The 15,788-nt window shown below is 34.7% G+C and overlaps 1 protein-coding gene across 4 annotated transcripts in view; it reads right to left on the minus strand.

Moving 5' to 3' along the window:
- The window catches only part of GABRG2 (gamma-aminobutyric acid type A receptor subunit gamma2), a 104,150-nt gene that overhangs the window by 73,617 nt on the left and 14,745 nt on the right, over positions 1 to 15,788 (minus strand). For all 4 annotated transcript variants that reach the window (XM_027607058.2, XM_027607056.2, XM_027607055.2 and 1 more), the window contains exons 2-3: positions 3,163 to 3,314; positions 1,600 to 1,667 (exon numbers count right to left, since the gene is read on the minus strand). In XM_027607058.2, the coding sequence (XP_027462859.1) occupies positions 1,600 to 1,667; positions 3,163 to 3,314 (220 nt within the window). The remainder of the gene's footprint in view (positions 1 to 1,599; positions 1,668 to 3,162; positions 3,315 to 15,788) is intronic.

Below are 15,788 nucleotides of genomic sequence, written 5' to 3' on the forward strand. Positions count from 1 at the left end.
GCACATCAAGTAGTTTGTGTCGTGTTTGGCAGATAGCAAACACCAAATGTAAGGTAACTTCTCAAAATTTGTTACTATATAGTTGTCCTTTTCTCCAAATAAGAGGAAATGAATCAATTAAAAAATAGTCTTTACTACTAACCACATCACAAAGCACATTCACAAAGTGCTGTGATGAGCAATGACTTTATAATGATTACCCTCAAATATATATCACTAAAGTGGCAAGTGATTGACTTCAATCAAAGAGAAGTAAAGTGTCATGTGAATTCAGACCACAGACCTGGAGACAGAACACTCAAGTTCTGGTTTGTCATATTTAGATATTATTTAACATTGTATAACTTGATTTTAATGATGTCCATAAATGAGAAAATTGAAGAAAAAATTCAGTGTACTTAGAATATGAGAGCTGGGCAATGAGAATCATCCATATTACATACATTACACCTTCAAAACACAGCCTGTCAGGATCAGACCAGAATCTTCTTCCTTTGCCTCATTTGCATTGTTCTGTGCTATTTCTTTGCACCTCCCTGCTGTGTTGTCTTATTGTAACTAACTATATTTCCACTAGCGTAAGCCTTATCACTTTGTTCACCACTTAGTTCCATATTTGTAGTCTACGAACAGTAAGAAGGGAACTTATTTTACGAAATTCTTTGTCAACTAGTTAGTGATGTGCCAGTAGGTAAAGTAATTAAATAGCTTCTGATCTACATTTTGGCAAGAAGAAAAAAAAATACACATACACACAAAAATAAAAGCTTTAAGGTTCATTGAACCAGCATTTCATAAAATGTGGTCCTGGGATAGCAGTTCTGGGAACTAATATTCCTGAAATTAAAAGTTCTAATTAAATAAACTATCCATATAGCTTTTTCTTAAATATTTATAATTTGCATTAGAATGCTAAATATACTGAAAATTTTAGTTATAAGGAGGACCTGTGTTGGTATTTCTTTAATGGTTTACTTGCATGATGTATGCAGGTGGTGGTAGACTTTTTTTTATCACCCCGAATGAGAACACTTAAGAGTTTCTCATCTCCCTGACTCAACAGAGCGTCCTTACTGCTACTTGGTAAACACTATTTCAAAATTATACTATGACTATGTTATGTTTGTTAATGTTATGTTATGTTATAGTATGTTCTACTTTATTCTAGACTCCAATCTAGTTTCTTATTTTCAGATTCAGACAGAACAAAGCTATATTTATTGTTACATCTAATCCACTATTTCTTCTGATAAATAATTCCAGTTTGAAACAAACTATGCCTTCTCCATACCATCAAATTCTAAAAATTATGGACTACTGTATTTTATTTTCTAGTAAGCTATACTTACCAAGTAAGCAATGATTGTTGAATTTTAAAAGTATATCATTTTTACAAAAAGTAGTTTATATACATATGATCACACTTAGTTCTCATAACAAATTATAAAAAATAATTATCTTTATAGTACAATAGAGAAAAAATCTGAAATATTGTCTCTCCCTTATGAATTTTTTTGTCAGCATATTCTTTGCTATTTTTATGATGCCACATCTCCTCTCTAATATGTTAACAAAATAGACAGACTATTAGAAACTTACCATATTGATAGCATTCACGGGACCGATGCTATTCACGTACATGTCTGTGTGAATTAATGTCGGTTTCACTGTAAAGAAAATGATAGATATGTGCATGTGGTGAAGCACAACATTTTAATGTTTTAGTGTTATTCTAGAAATATGTTTATTTTGCTACATTAGAAGTGATTTATTCACAATTTGGTGTCAGTAACTAATTCACTACATTTAAATAACTATGTTCCAAAAAAAATCTCCTTTTAAGCATGTAAATGCAGTAACTAAGCATTTGGAGTTTGAAACTGATTATCCTTTAAAATTGTGTATTACAATAAACAAATAAGAAAACACTGCTCAGATTTTCTTCAGCCTTCTCTCAGATATCTCAGATATATCTTTAAGCCCTGGAATCTATTTGGGCATGGTAACCTGACTTGACCCATGTAGAAAAAAATAACTACTTAGTGATCTAGAAAAAATATGCTTTAGAAACATGAAATGACATGAAGAGCAACAAATATTATGAATTGCCCTCTGTTGATTCCTTTCATGACCACTTTATCCTCATACACCTCAGCCAACACAAAATCAATCTTCCTCAATGACTTACTCAATTGTGTGACTCATCAAATAATATGAGGAAACCATATGGAACCCCAGTACACACCTATTAGTCAAAGAGGACTGATATTAAAAAATCATGTAGTATTACATTCATGACCAAATGGATGTGCTCCATTTTCATTTAAGATTTAATGAACAAGGATTCGTATTATCATTCTGTGCTTCAATTCAACAAGTACATTTTTCTCATCTTCATCCACTCTCCCTGAAAGTGCCATGTCATAATTTTCTGTGTTGGACTGAATTCTTCACTAGTCCCTGCATCTATGCTTCTGCTTTCACTCCAATGAGGCTACTTCACTGCCTCTGAACTTCGGGCTTGACCATCTAACTTGTGTTGGCTAATACTACATGGACAAATGAGTACACTAATTCTAATCCCAAGCATTAAACCTTATGTTTGAGCCTCTCCTTTCTGTCTTGCTCTTTGTTATTTTCATGAGAAGGATAATCCTAGCTAGTCTCCTGGTCCCAGGAGTAGAATGAGAATACAGCTTCCTTAAATGAGCAGCTCCAACCTGGCTTAATTTAGATTAGACTGCTCCTGGCAAAGTGCTAAATAAATGCTTTTTATATGTCACTGAGATTTGCAACGGTTTGTGACACAGCAGTAGGTAACTAATATATCCTTTCTTTACCATATTTACTTGTTTGTTTTTGATGTTACTTCATAAAGAAGTTGTCATATTCCTTCTATAAACTTTGTCTAAGATATCTAGGAGAATTTGAATTTCCAGCTCTCGTGCCTCGTTTAAAGATTATCGATGCTCTTTCCTCATCTTGCATTTATCAAGGCCCCTCTGACCCCTATGCCTGAATGCTACTTATACATTCTTTATTTTTACAGCATATAATGATCATTTAAGTCTTTCTGGTTATTGAAACATACTCATGTTTTCTTCTAGTGTGGTAGGCACGTTCATTTCTATCTCTACAATATCACAAATTACTTTAACATACCTCCTATATCAGGCCGAAGTTTATTGTCATATCCTTCCAGGAGATTATTTAAGATGACAGTGACATCACCTTCAGGAACTTTTGGAGTCAAGACCCATGTTTTGTTAGAAGCATAATCTTCATAGTCATCATCAGATTTTTGGCTTGTGAGGCTAAGAAACAAAAATATTGGTCAGGAAACATATAGACTATACCCAAGAGGACTTCTCACTCACAGTCCACTGGGGAAAAAGGAGAAATGAACTAGGATTACAGGAATGTATTACAGTGGATGACAGTGAAATTTTTCACTGAGGCTCCATCTAGCTAATTAAACCACACAGATGTAGATTCAAATTTATTAAAGTGTACTCTCCAGTTTTCCAGAATGCTCTGTCTTCCCATCTATAAGTATACCATGTTTTACAAGTGATTTTTGCCTTTCTCATAGTTGATATTCTTCCTGTCCACCTGCCCAACCTCACAAAGGACTTATTAAGAAAAAACTATTTTTGTGAAAATGATGCTTAAATGATGATAATGTAGTCTCAGAATTCAGACATAATGTCTACTTCTTCCTCCCCTAAGAAGTTAACTTGCTTCAACCTATTAATGAAAGTAAGAGACTGATAATTAGATTCACTCCCACAAACCGCCAGACAAGCCTCTCCCCTCTCAATTGAACTACTAAGGAGAACTTTGTCTTGCTGCTTTTTCTTCCCCCAGGGTGTGTGTATGTGTATTTTTTTCCCCTCACTTGCACTGAAAGCAAGGGCGGTTCATTTACCTTCGATTGTTAAGAACCTGGTACTATGAAGAAAAACGTAGCTGCAGACTTTAAGCCACTCTTTCTTAGAGCAAAATTTCCTAATCCAGAAACTCATGCTAATAGTTAATATACTATAATTGTGTAATTGAAACTGCCTACTTTGAGTGATCTAAAAGCTACATAATATCCTGTGATTCAGTTTTCCATGCCCAAACCTGTCAGGAAACTTCCACAATTAGGGCCAGAAGTTAAGGCTGACTTTGGAAAGATATTGGAATCATACTCATTCATTTTACGTATATAAAAGATATGTATGTGTATGTGTGCATATATAGATAAACAGATGACTCCATATGGTAGAAGAAAGCTGATTGCATGATTAATCTGGTTTGAGAATGAGCATGGGAGATTGAGTTTTAAGAGTAATCAGTGGCATGGATCAATTTAGTAAGCAAGTAATCTCCTCTTTTATTCCTTTAAAGCTTTATAAAGAGGAACCATTATAAAAACTGAGCTACACATCTGCATCAAACCTCACAGAGCCAGTCATACGTCTGGCACTTCAATTAGCAGAACGACTTTAAACAACATTTAAATTTCATAAACCTCCCATTCAGGGTATGATGGGCCGGACAAAACTTCAAGGAACTCTCAAAGAGAAAGGCTCTGCTGTCGGCAAAGGCCAGGTCTCAGCTAGGGAAATTCTTCTTGGGCCTCAATTCACCATTTCTCTAGAGCATTGCTAAACACTCCCTAATAGAGTTTTCATTCTATGACCTAAATCTCACTAGTTTAAGAAGAAAAAACAGCTCTCTGACCAAGAGATTTTCAAGTCCCTCCAATAACTCAGAAAAGAATGTGGTTGGCCCATTGGATACCATCATTATGGAATTTTACCACCATTTAATTTGTTCATGCAAAAGTGTTTAAAAAAAAAATCTTTCCCTCCCTCTCTCTGAGTCTCTCTCTCTCTGTGTCTCTCTTTCTCTCTCTCCCTCAGACAAATGCACCTTATTGAAGTTTCTTCAAGGGAAGGGAATAGATATTAAATCATTTGGTTGACTCGCTTATAGCAACTCCTCATACTAACAAGTAAATAATCCAAGCATAACAGTGCTGTATTACTGTTACTACCATCATCTGGCAGACTAGGAGGAAAAATACATTAAGTGAAAATACAAGGGATACTTACTTAGGAGGAATACTACTTTCCAGAATTGCATCAATAAATCTTTTAGAATCATCACCTTTTAGATGCCAAAACAATAAACAAATGGATTATTTCATTTAAAAGTATCAGTGATAGATTTTGTCATAATTGAGGTTGCCTACTTAGCCAGAGAGAGATTAAAAAAATTAAAAAAAAAAAAGAGTTGAGAAATTAAGAGTATATACTTTGGAGTTAGAAAATACTGGGTTTGCTTTCTGGATTCATCGTGTTTTACCTCTATCACTTACTATTTTATGACCTGGGGCAAGTTATTTAACCTTGCTAAACTTCACAAAGTTTTCATCTTTAAAATAGAGTTAATGCTAGTATTCATAGCTTATTTTTGTGTAAGGTTAAGATAATGGTTATTAAGTGCTTTGCACAGTGTCTGACACATAGCCCTGAAAATAGGTCTGTTATAATTATTGTTATAAAGTGACCACTGCTAGATTTATAACAACAGCTCCAACCATGTAACTAAAACCTGAATCTGTAGATGCTGCTTTCAGGCTTTTATCTAATATGTGCTGAGAAAAACTAAAAACAGATGTTTTCCAGGAAGAAAAATAATGAACCCCTATATTATAAATAAATTAAGTTTTTATTCTCTAGAGTTTCCCAGCTGAGGTCTAAATTAATGGGGCTGATGCATAATCTGGGATTGTTTCCCGATTTCTTTTTTTTTTTTTTTAGATTTTATTTATTTATTTGAGAGAAAGAGACAGAGATAGTGAGAGAGAGCACAAGTGGGGAGGAGAGGGAGAAGCAGGCTCCCTGCAGAGCAAGGAGCCTGATGCGGGACTCAATCCCAGGACCCCGGGATCATGACCTGAGCTGAAGGCAGACACTTAACCGACTGAGCCACCCAGGCACCCTCCAGATTTGTCTTAAAAAAAAGAAAAAAGAGACTCTGAGAAGTCTCAACATTGGCTGTTTCTCTAGAATTCCTTGGAGTCAAGACCTCCTGATTTGTATAGATAGGCTGTCTAGGAATAATGAAGTCTGATCATTAGACAAGACGTTCTGTGGCATTGTCAACCCCATAAGAAGGCCTGGGCAGAAACAGATTGATAATGATTCAAGAAAACGGACTTGATAGTTGAGTGCACTGAGCACAAACATAAAGTTGAACTTCTAGCTAAAGCCACCTATCCGAATGTAACAGCCTTTACAAGTAGTAATCTTATAAAGAGAGAGAACTAAAATTGAAATTCGTCTTAAATTAGCTTACCATAATGAAAAACATTTTTCATAGTCTGAGTGGAAAATTTGTCAAAAACAGTGCCAGAAAAGGTTGTAAAGTTTTCATCTTTGAAAGCTTTTTAAGAAATATAGAAAGCCATCTCCCTGGGACCCTTGGACCAGCAGCATGAGCACTGCTAGAATATTGCTAGAAAAGCAGGACCTTGGGCCCCACCTGAGACACCTGAATCATAATCTTTAACAAATCTTCAAGTGATTCATACGCATATTAACATTTGAGAATCTCAGTCACAGAGTTTTTTTTGGGGGGGGGCATCTTTAAAGATACATATTACCAGGTTCCTACTTTAAATCTTGAGTCTCCATGTTGTAAATTAGATTTTTATTTTCATGTTTCCAGTTTTATGCATGATTTGAATTTATGAATTATTACAAACATGTAATAAGCTCATGTTTATAATCAGAAACAAAAGCTGATTTTAAAAAATGGCTTAGAAAAACAAAAGAAATATTTGATAGATGCTCAGTGAGAGGTTGTTCTAAATTATATAGAAGAATCTAAATACTTGAATTTTGGTACATATATTGTATGTTTGACACTGAATATTAATCATGCAGTTTATGGAATTTTAAATTTTAATCAATGTATTTCAGATTCCTACAAATTCAATAAAGATCTAAGTTTTGTGGCGGGGGGTGGGTAATCTAGTCACTTTACCATCCCAGGGTAATATAACAGCAAATATTTGGGTGAGATATAAAAACATTTGTCTTTTCATTCAGGTATCTTAAAATCCATTGGTATTTGGCATCATAAAGACAATATATATTTTTTCTTTCTCTGACATAGGTAAGTAGAATAAAAAAATAAAAAATCACTTATTTTTATGTTTAAACTATTTTTAAATAATTAGTGTTTCATTCTTTCATAGTTTCAGTAATATTTTGTTGGTACAAGTTTTAGTTTTATTTTATAGGTGCAATGAGTTATATGCAGGGTATTTTATATGTCAAAATAAATCTCTCAAGATATATAGGTCAGCAAAATGAAACCTTTTGGATCTTTTCTATTAAAAATTCCTATGCATTGGATTTTCTGTTTTGTTAATATTACCTCTACTGGGAATCTCCACTGCTTATATAACCTAATCTCTATTCCTTCCTTTTATCATTTTCAGAGATATCCTTCTACCCCACATTTTCTTCAGACCATAGAATCCAGTGAGAATCCTCATACTCCAAAAGCATCAGTAAGAGAAGAATGTGTTGTTTCTTACCTCGTTATGTTACCCAAGTTTGTTAAGTTCCCAAAACTTGGCCAAACTCCAGTCTAACTGCATGTATTGTCCTTCCTGCTTACAATCTTTTCTCTTCACCTCCCAAAACAATATTTGGCTTGGCTTATTCCTTCTTACTTTTCAACACAAACATCACCTTCACATAGAGGTCATCCCTTATTATCTAACTTTGTCACCCACCCACCCTTCATATGCTCTAGCCAGTCCCTTCATAGCATTTGTTAACAATGTCTATGTATTGATGTTTATTCTATGTCTCCATTACTAGACTACAAGTTCCATGAGTACATGTTTAATTAAGATTTGTGGAAAGAATAAATGTTCTTGTTAACAAGTTTTCCTAAGGTAAATAATAATACCAATGATAGCTACTTTTCAATATTCACTATGTCCTAGGAATAACTTTAAGGACTTCACCTACATTCTCCCACTTAATCCTTAAAACACTGATATTCCTATAATTATCCCCATTTTGCCAATGAAGAAAAACAATGATATTTACCAACAGTCACTTCAGTTTGCCAAAACCAAAATGTTTAACCATTATGCTGCAAGGCTTTGAAAAAGAAAAATTGGGTCCAAGTAATCTGCTACTGTACATTCATCAAAAAATAAGATAATCCAAAATAAATGGTTGCTCAAGCTCATTTTCCTTTAGGACAATAAATTAGTTTATGCCTGAGCTCAGTAAAAGTATGGCACCTTCACACAAAGTTAATAACATTCAAATTTCGTAAGCTTGCTGTTACAGGTACCAATAATTTGATCTCCCCATACTGAGGAATAAAAGCAGAGTTCACAATTTAACTTCACACATGTGATAAACTGTCTTACATTCTTTCTTGGCTTGGAGAGCAATGTACACTGCAGGGCAAGGCATACATATCAACCAGTTCATTTTAAAGGATGTCTTTCAGCCACTGTAAAAAGTAGATTTTGGTAAAAAGTGTTTGAGCAGGTATGAAAGGTGAGTATATGTCTCAAAGGACACAGGGAACTCATAATCTGATCTGATCATGGGATGAGGGGGCTCCACTCTGTATTGTCCAGGAAAACTGGGAGCTCTCTAGGGACACTGCAGTATTCTGTGAACAAGAACACTGGGGTACCAATTAGTCTTTCACATAGGGTCTTTCGTGGCCTATGGGATTCTATACCTCTCAGTAAGGACATGTAAGGAACCTATGTAGAACCTGTTGGGAAAGGTGCTTCTGCTTGTGTGTGTACACATGAATGTGAATTTACAAAAAGAGGAGTGGTACACCAAGGAAATAAATCCCCAAGCCTCAATTCTGATCGTGAATTGTCCTACTTATAATGACTTCCTTAGCTCTTACCAAGTTCAATTTTTTAATATTAGGTTAACAGCTATTGATAAGTATGTTTATTTGACTGAGTCAATTATGAGACATATATCCAATGTGTAAATGCAAATTGTTTATTTTATTAGCAATCACCGGTGTCCTATATCAAATAAATGGGGTTTTATTACCTAAGATAAATTTCATTGCAAGTATCAGAACATTCAAACCAAATTGGTGGGCACTGACATATATACTCATAAAGCCTAATGTAGGATCAGCTTCACAGTGCTCTAGATAGCTTCACAACTATGGTATTTGAAAACTCAGATTCTTTCTAGTTCACCCTTCTATCCTCCACAGTGTCAGCTTCAACCCAAAGATGGCTTGACTATGCAGTCAAGAGATGCTAACAACAACTCCTTACACCTCCATGTCTCCTTATTTACATCTATGAAAAGAGATATACTCTTCTAGAAGTTCCTTCATAAAGAAAAGTCCTCAGAGAGTCTAATTCTGTGCATCGCTAGAATATGTATGAATTCATACATATGAAACTGAAATCTATGACTAGAGGAGATTATGTTAATTATTTTGGTCTAATTATCTATCCTGCCATTAGTATCCAAGATAGAAACAGCTTCACAAAAAGCATGAGGATTTCACATACACCCAGTGAAAATTGGGATAATTAATAAAGCAAGGAGGGGAAATGTGGAAAAGACAATCACCACGCTCGTTGGGGTCAAGGGGTGTATACAGGAAAAAGCCATCAATGTGAGGTCTAGGATTATCCCTGAAGTCCATTTTCCTTGGTTAGCCACCTCACCATACTTGTGTTGTTTGTTTTAACCATTCTTAAATAAAATTGGGAGAATGTGGAGCAAATAGGACTCATTCACTGCTGAAATGAAAACATTTTGTCATTATCTGCTAATGATAATCCCTATTTCATATCCCAAAAAGTCCATCTCTAGATTTATTTCAAAAAGAAACACATGCATATGTCCACTCTAAGACTTGATTAAGAATGTTTAGTTGCATTATTAGTAATAGATATGAACATAAAACAAAACATAACCCAAACAGATGTAAACATAATCCAGTACAATAGATTAATAAAAGATGGTATATTCACATAATAAAATACCATACAACAATACAAGTTGGTGAACTATTGCTAAATTCAGCAACATGAATCTAAAAAAAAAATTGAGCAAAAGATGCCCCACACACACACACACACACACACACACACACAATGTTTCTGTTTATATAAAATTTAATAAAAGGCAAAATTCAACTATATAGCTGAAAGTCAGGACAATGGTTTCTTTGGGGTAAGAGAAAGAAGAAGAAAATGAGGAAATAAGGGAGGATGTTTACTAGGGTGCTAGCAGTATTTTATTTCCAGTTATGGTTGGGGGTTATATGGATTTAGTGATGACTCACTGAACCATATTTAGGTCTTTCGTACTTTTCTACATTTTACTTCACAACAACAACAACAAAGCATTTAAAAAATGAGGCTTAGGTGTGAGAGTTAAAAGTAGAACATTAGGTTCCTAAGAGCAAGAAACGTTTCTGTCTCCAACAGTGTCATTTTCTGAAAATTTGCCAAAGTGCCTGGCACATAACAAGACACGCAATGAATACTTTCCAAAATACTGGATGAATCAATGAGAGTATGAGTTATTTTTAAAAATGTGTTTGTGAAAATATACATGGAAATGTAGATTCACTCTCTTTAAAAATGTACATATGTAACAATTATAGCTAATATTAAAATGAGTGGCCTACATAACATGCCATCACATGATTGCCATCACCTTCTTCATTGAATGCTATAATGCCTTGTGTGTAAAAACTCAGGTAACATGCACTGAAGATATTTTTGAGAGTTAAAAAGAAAATAAAACCAAGGTTAGCCCCAGAAACTAACTGTCTATAACTGTTTGATAGAATAGAAATAAAAGTGTTGATGCTAAATTGTGATAAGAAATGTCAATGGATACAAGAATTCTTGACATCCAAATGTCAATAGATACAAGGGTATAAATAATGATATTTATAATGATGATTATTAAACTGACAAATCCTAATTTATCCCTTTATATATAAGGTACTTTTATGTGATCTTTTAATAAGTGATAAAAATAATATTCGGTTTCTTGTTTGTGTACACTTTGCCACAGAGTAGAAGCTATAGCTTCAAAACCTGAATGATCTTGGGAAACTGAGACAACTCATCTTGCACCTTATATACTGATGTGGAATTTTTTCAAAGGAAGTGGGGCCATAACTATGTTGGTCTCAGGCAACAATTTTTTTTCTATGATGTAGCAGAACTTAGCTACTGCACTTGTATTATTATTGGACTGCAATAACACAATGATAGACTAGGCCAATACAATTTGGGCGGCTGCTCTCCCTCATTCCAGAAATACACATGGAGTTTGCATTGAGTTGCTATGTTCTGACTATGAAAATCCAAGACTAACTTTAACCACAGAAATATGTAAACTATAAGCTAATGTCAGAGAAGGTTGTAATTTATTTACTGTCAAGAAATATTCTCAGAAGGAAATATTTGTATTTCTTCCTTTATCTACTTGATTATCATTCACTAGGAATGCACAATGTTCAGCATATACTGAATGTTCAATACATTATATAGACCAGTCGTTCTTACCCTGACTGCATGTTATAACTACCCAGAGAGCTTTAAAAAAAATACCAGTGCTGAAGACCTGCCTCTTAAGATACTCAATTAATTGATCTAGGATGGGACCAAGACATTGGTATTCAGCTAATTCTAAGGTGCTGCCAGAAGTAAGAGCTAGTGCAAGAGAGTGTGATAGAGCTTTTTCCTAAAATAAGTACCACTTTGGTTATTACTCTCAACCAAGTCAAATGTCACTTACTAGTGTTTCATTGTACACTGGACGTTCAAAATAGCATCATCCTCAAAATTTATGTCCTATTAAAATTGTCCCATATCAGCGGTTCCCGGAACTTAGGACATCTGTCCCTGATAACCAAGACAGATTTAAGTGTCACATAGGAATAGCATTAAGACTTTGAAGCACATAATTTGAAAATTTCTCCTGTTTTAATTTTCTTTCAATACACTCAATTATACTAAGGACAGTGTCTCAGTTTATTTATAATTTTTCCTTAACCACATTCTTCAACTTGCTAATCTACTTTCTAAGGAGAACATCAAGCTCAGCACTTCCAATAGAAAATAATATATAATTAAGATGTGATAACGTTGCACTGGTTTCATTGTATTTACTTTGCAGGTGGCTTGTATTATGAAAAGTAAAACCTATTTTCCAGATTTTATTACTTTTATTATTAGATGTATTAAATAAAATAATTACTTTAAAAAGATACTGGTTTTATGAAAAATATTAAGTAAATAAATGATCAGGTGTCACTTAGATGTGGCAAAAACCACGAAGGTGGCCAGATTTGGGAAACAATGCCTTATAGCTTTAGAATTCTTGGTCCTTCAGTTAATTATTTGAGATTCTTTTGTGCAAAGCGCAGTTGTAGATGGAAAGAAGTAGAAAGTTCCATGCTGATATCAAAACACCTTTCAATTATTTGAGGAAACAAACACCTAAACAGCTAGAAGCAAGAAACACTGAACAATGCAAGACAATAATAAAAACATTGTCACATGGTAGACCATGACTAATCTCTGTCTGTAGTACCTCCAACTTGATGTTAGTTATTTCTATAAATGTGCCTCTGCATTTATTATGAAATCTCAATTTCTGTAATAAGAAGGATAGTTTTCTCTAGAACATAAAACATTTTGAAGAACTGACCCAACTTTTGATCCCTCTTCTAGCAAAATAAAAAGTCACACATATAAACATGCAAAATTGTTCTCATATTTGCAGGGAGGCCACACATGTGAATAGGAGAAACTTTGTGTACTTTCTCCCAAAGGTTAAACTGTTCCAGGTTTAGGATAGTTTAAGGGTCACTGAAAAGCAGTGTACAAAAGTGAAGGCTGATTCTATTGCATGCAACAGCTGCATATATTCAGATGTTTATTCATGTATATTCAAAATACATTAAAAATTCATTGGAGTCTGTTCTGTGAGAGCAGAAAATGAAATATTTCAATTTTGTCTTTATATTCAAATGTTTGGAAACATAGAGCTAATTTATTCAGGTGGCTGATTGAATTTTCACTTCTATGTGGAATTTTACCCACATGACCATGATTCTAGGAAATTTTTTTCCTCTTCTATATTTTCTAAAATTGCACCAGTCTTTAAGTTCAAGTCAACACAAATTTAAAATCTGTCTCTGTGGTCATGTCTATTACTAGACTACTCTTAACATTTTCATTATTTGGCTCTTCCTGCCTAAAACATGTTCTCAAAATCAAGGTTTTATTAATCACTTTAAAAAGTTAATCAAGTCTTATCTCATCTTCCAGCTTTCTTCCTCCTCAGTTTCCCTACCCCGGTTATATAAATAGTCCATTTTTATCTCAATATAATATAAATTTATATAACTAGGAATTATAAATACTTCAAATCACAGAAATTTGTGTTTATTCATTTTTATTTAAAGGCATCTTCTATGAATTAAACACTATCCTCAGTACGTTTTGCTTATGAAAATATGGTAGATGTTAACAAAAAAAAATTCTATATTGAAAATGAGCATGAATAAGTACTCTATGGATGTATTTTAGAGAGTCCAAAATTATTTTTGTGCTTAGAATCCTGGAAGAATGTTAAAAAAAAGGGGGGGCGCCTGGGGGGCTCAGTCAGTTAAGCATCTGCCTTCAGCTCAGGTCATGATCCCAGGCTCCTGGGATCCAGCTCCACATGTGGCTCCTTGCTCTGAGGGGAGCCTGCTTCTCCCTCTCTCTCTGCCTGTCACTCCTCCTGCTTGTATGCACGCTGTCAAATAAATAAAATCTTAAAAAAAGTCCCAGTGGACTTTGAAATCACCCTAACTTCACCCCAGTTTAAGTGCATTTTAAATCATCATGCTGGTTCATAGGCAAATTAAAATTTTAATAGAAAAAGGCTAGTTTGTATCATTTATATATTTACAAACATAGATCCTGTACAATGCAATAAGTTTAAAAGCTTTAAATGACAAGGAATTCTTATCATGTAGAGTGACTTAATGGAATAACAAGGTCCCTTACTGCCTTTTCTAGGTAATGTGTTATTACTTTTTTCAAGAGACTGCAAATCTAATGCACAAATTGCAAAAAGAGGCTCCACAGAATCTATGCTTCTTCCTACAAGTTCCCTATCAGTTTTCTTTCCATCCTTTCCAGTATCCTCAGGTACCTAATTACCACTGGTGTCAAAACAGATCACATTACTGATTACCACTTCAATGATATCACTACCAATGAAAAGGTCCTAATTCAATCAAGAGTACAAACTCAGTCAAGATAAAAGAAACTTCCATTTGTCTGGAAAAACTTAATATGGTCATTTTGTGTAAGCATTCTAGAAAAAAAAATCTAGATAATCATTTTTTAAAAGTTATTATTCCAGGGACTCTGGGTGGCTCAGTCGCTAAGCATCTGCCTTTGGCTTAGGTCATGATCCCAGGGTCCTGGGATCAAGTCCTGCACTGGGCTCCCTGCTCAGCAGGAGGCCTGCTTCTCCCTCTCCCACTCTCCCTGCTTGTGTTCCCTCTCACTGTCTCTCTCTCCCTGTCAAATAAATAAATAAAATCTTTAAAAGTTATTATTCCAGAAGCTATTTAATTCTCTGATGCAAATAGGAGATTGCTAAGTAGTATATATGCAGGAATATGTTTAACTTTATACAGAATTGCTAAGTTTTTCCCTATTTTTATTCCTACTAGCAATGGAGAGTTCCAGTTGCTCCACCTCATCCTTACTAACACTTAATCTTGCCAGTATTTTTTATTTTACCCATTCTGATAAATGTATACTGGTATCATAATGTACATTTACATTTAGGGCTAATAACTTTCAACCTCTTTTTGTGTGCTTACTGACATCTCAATAACTTGGATGAATCTCAAAGTCACTATACTGAATGAAGTAGACAATTCTACTTAAATATTCTTGAAAAGAAAAGAACTACACTGATGATAACAGACCAGTTGTTGCCAGAAGTTAAGGGAGGGGGAAAGGTGTGACTACAAAGGGGTGCTAGGAGGGAGTTTTTTGGGTGTGGGGGGTGAGATGTGATAGAACAATTCAGTATCCTGATTAAAGATACTGAATTACAGGGCGCCTGGTGGCTCAGTCATTAAGCGTCTGCCTTCAGCTCAGGTCTTGATCCCAGGGTCCTGGGATCGAGCCTGCATTGGGCTCCCTGCTCATCGGGAAGCCTGCTTCTCCCTCTCCCACTCCCCCTGCTTGTGTTCCCTCTCTCACTGTCTCTCTGTCAAATAAATAAATAAAATCTTAAAAAAAAAAAGGATATTGAATTACAAGAATTTATGTGTTAAAATTCGTACAACTGCCTACCAATAAATGTCAATTTTGTTCTACGTTAAAAATAAAACAAAAAGCTATTATGCTGTAAACTTAAATCACTGAACTTTTGAAAATATTCTTTGATATAAGATTTTTGTGAAATTTCGTGATACTAAAGTATGAGGTAATTGAGTCTAAAATTTTAAAAATCTCCTTGTGGGGGGGAGGGTGCCTGGGTGGCTCAGTTGTTGAGCATCTGCCTTTGGCTCAGGTCATGATCTCATGGTCCTGGGATCGAGCCCTGCATCGGGCTCCCTGCTGGACAGAGTCTACTTCACCCTCTCCCTCTGGCCCTTCCACCTGCTTATGAGCTCATGCTCTGTCAAATGAATGAAATCTTTAAAAAAAAATAAATATA

The sequence above is a fragment of the Zalophus californianus genome, chromosome 5 (genome assembly GCF_009762305.2).
Source record: "Zalophus californianus isolate mZalCal1 chromosome 5, mZalCal1.pri.v2, whole genome shotgun sequence".
Classification (NCBI taxonomy): Eukaryota; Metazoa; Chordata; class Mammalia; order Carnivora; family Otariidae; genus Zalophus; species Zalophus californianus.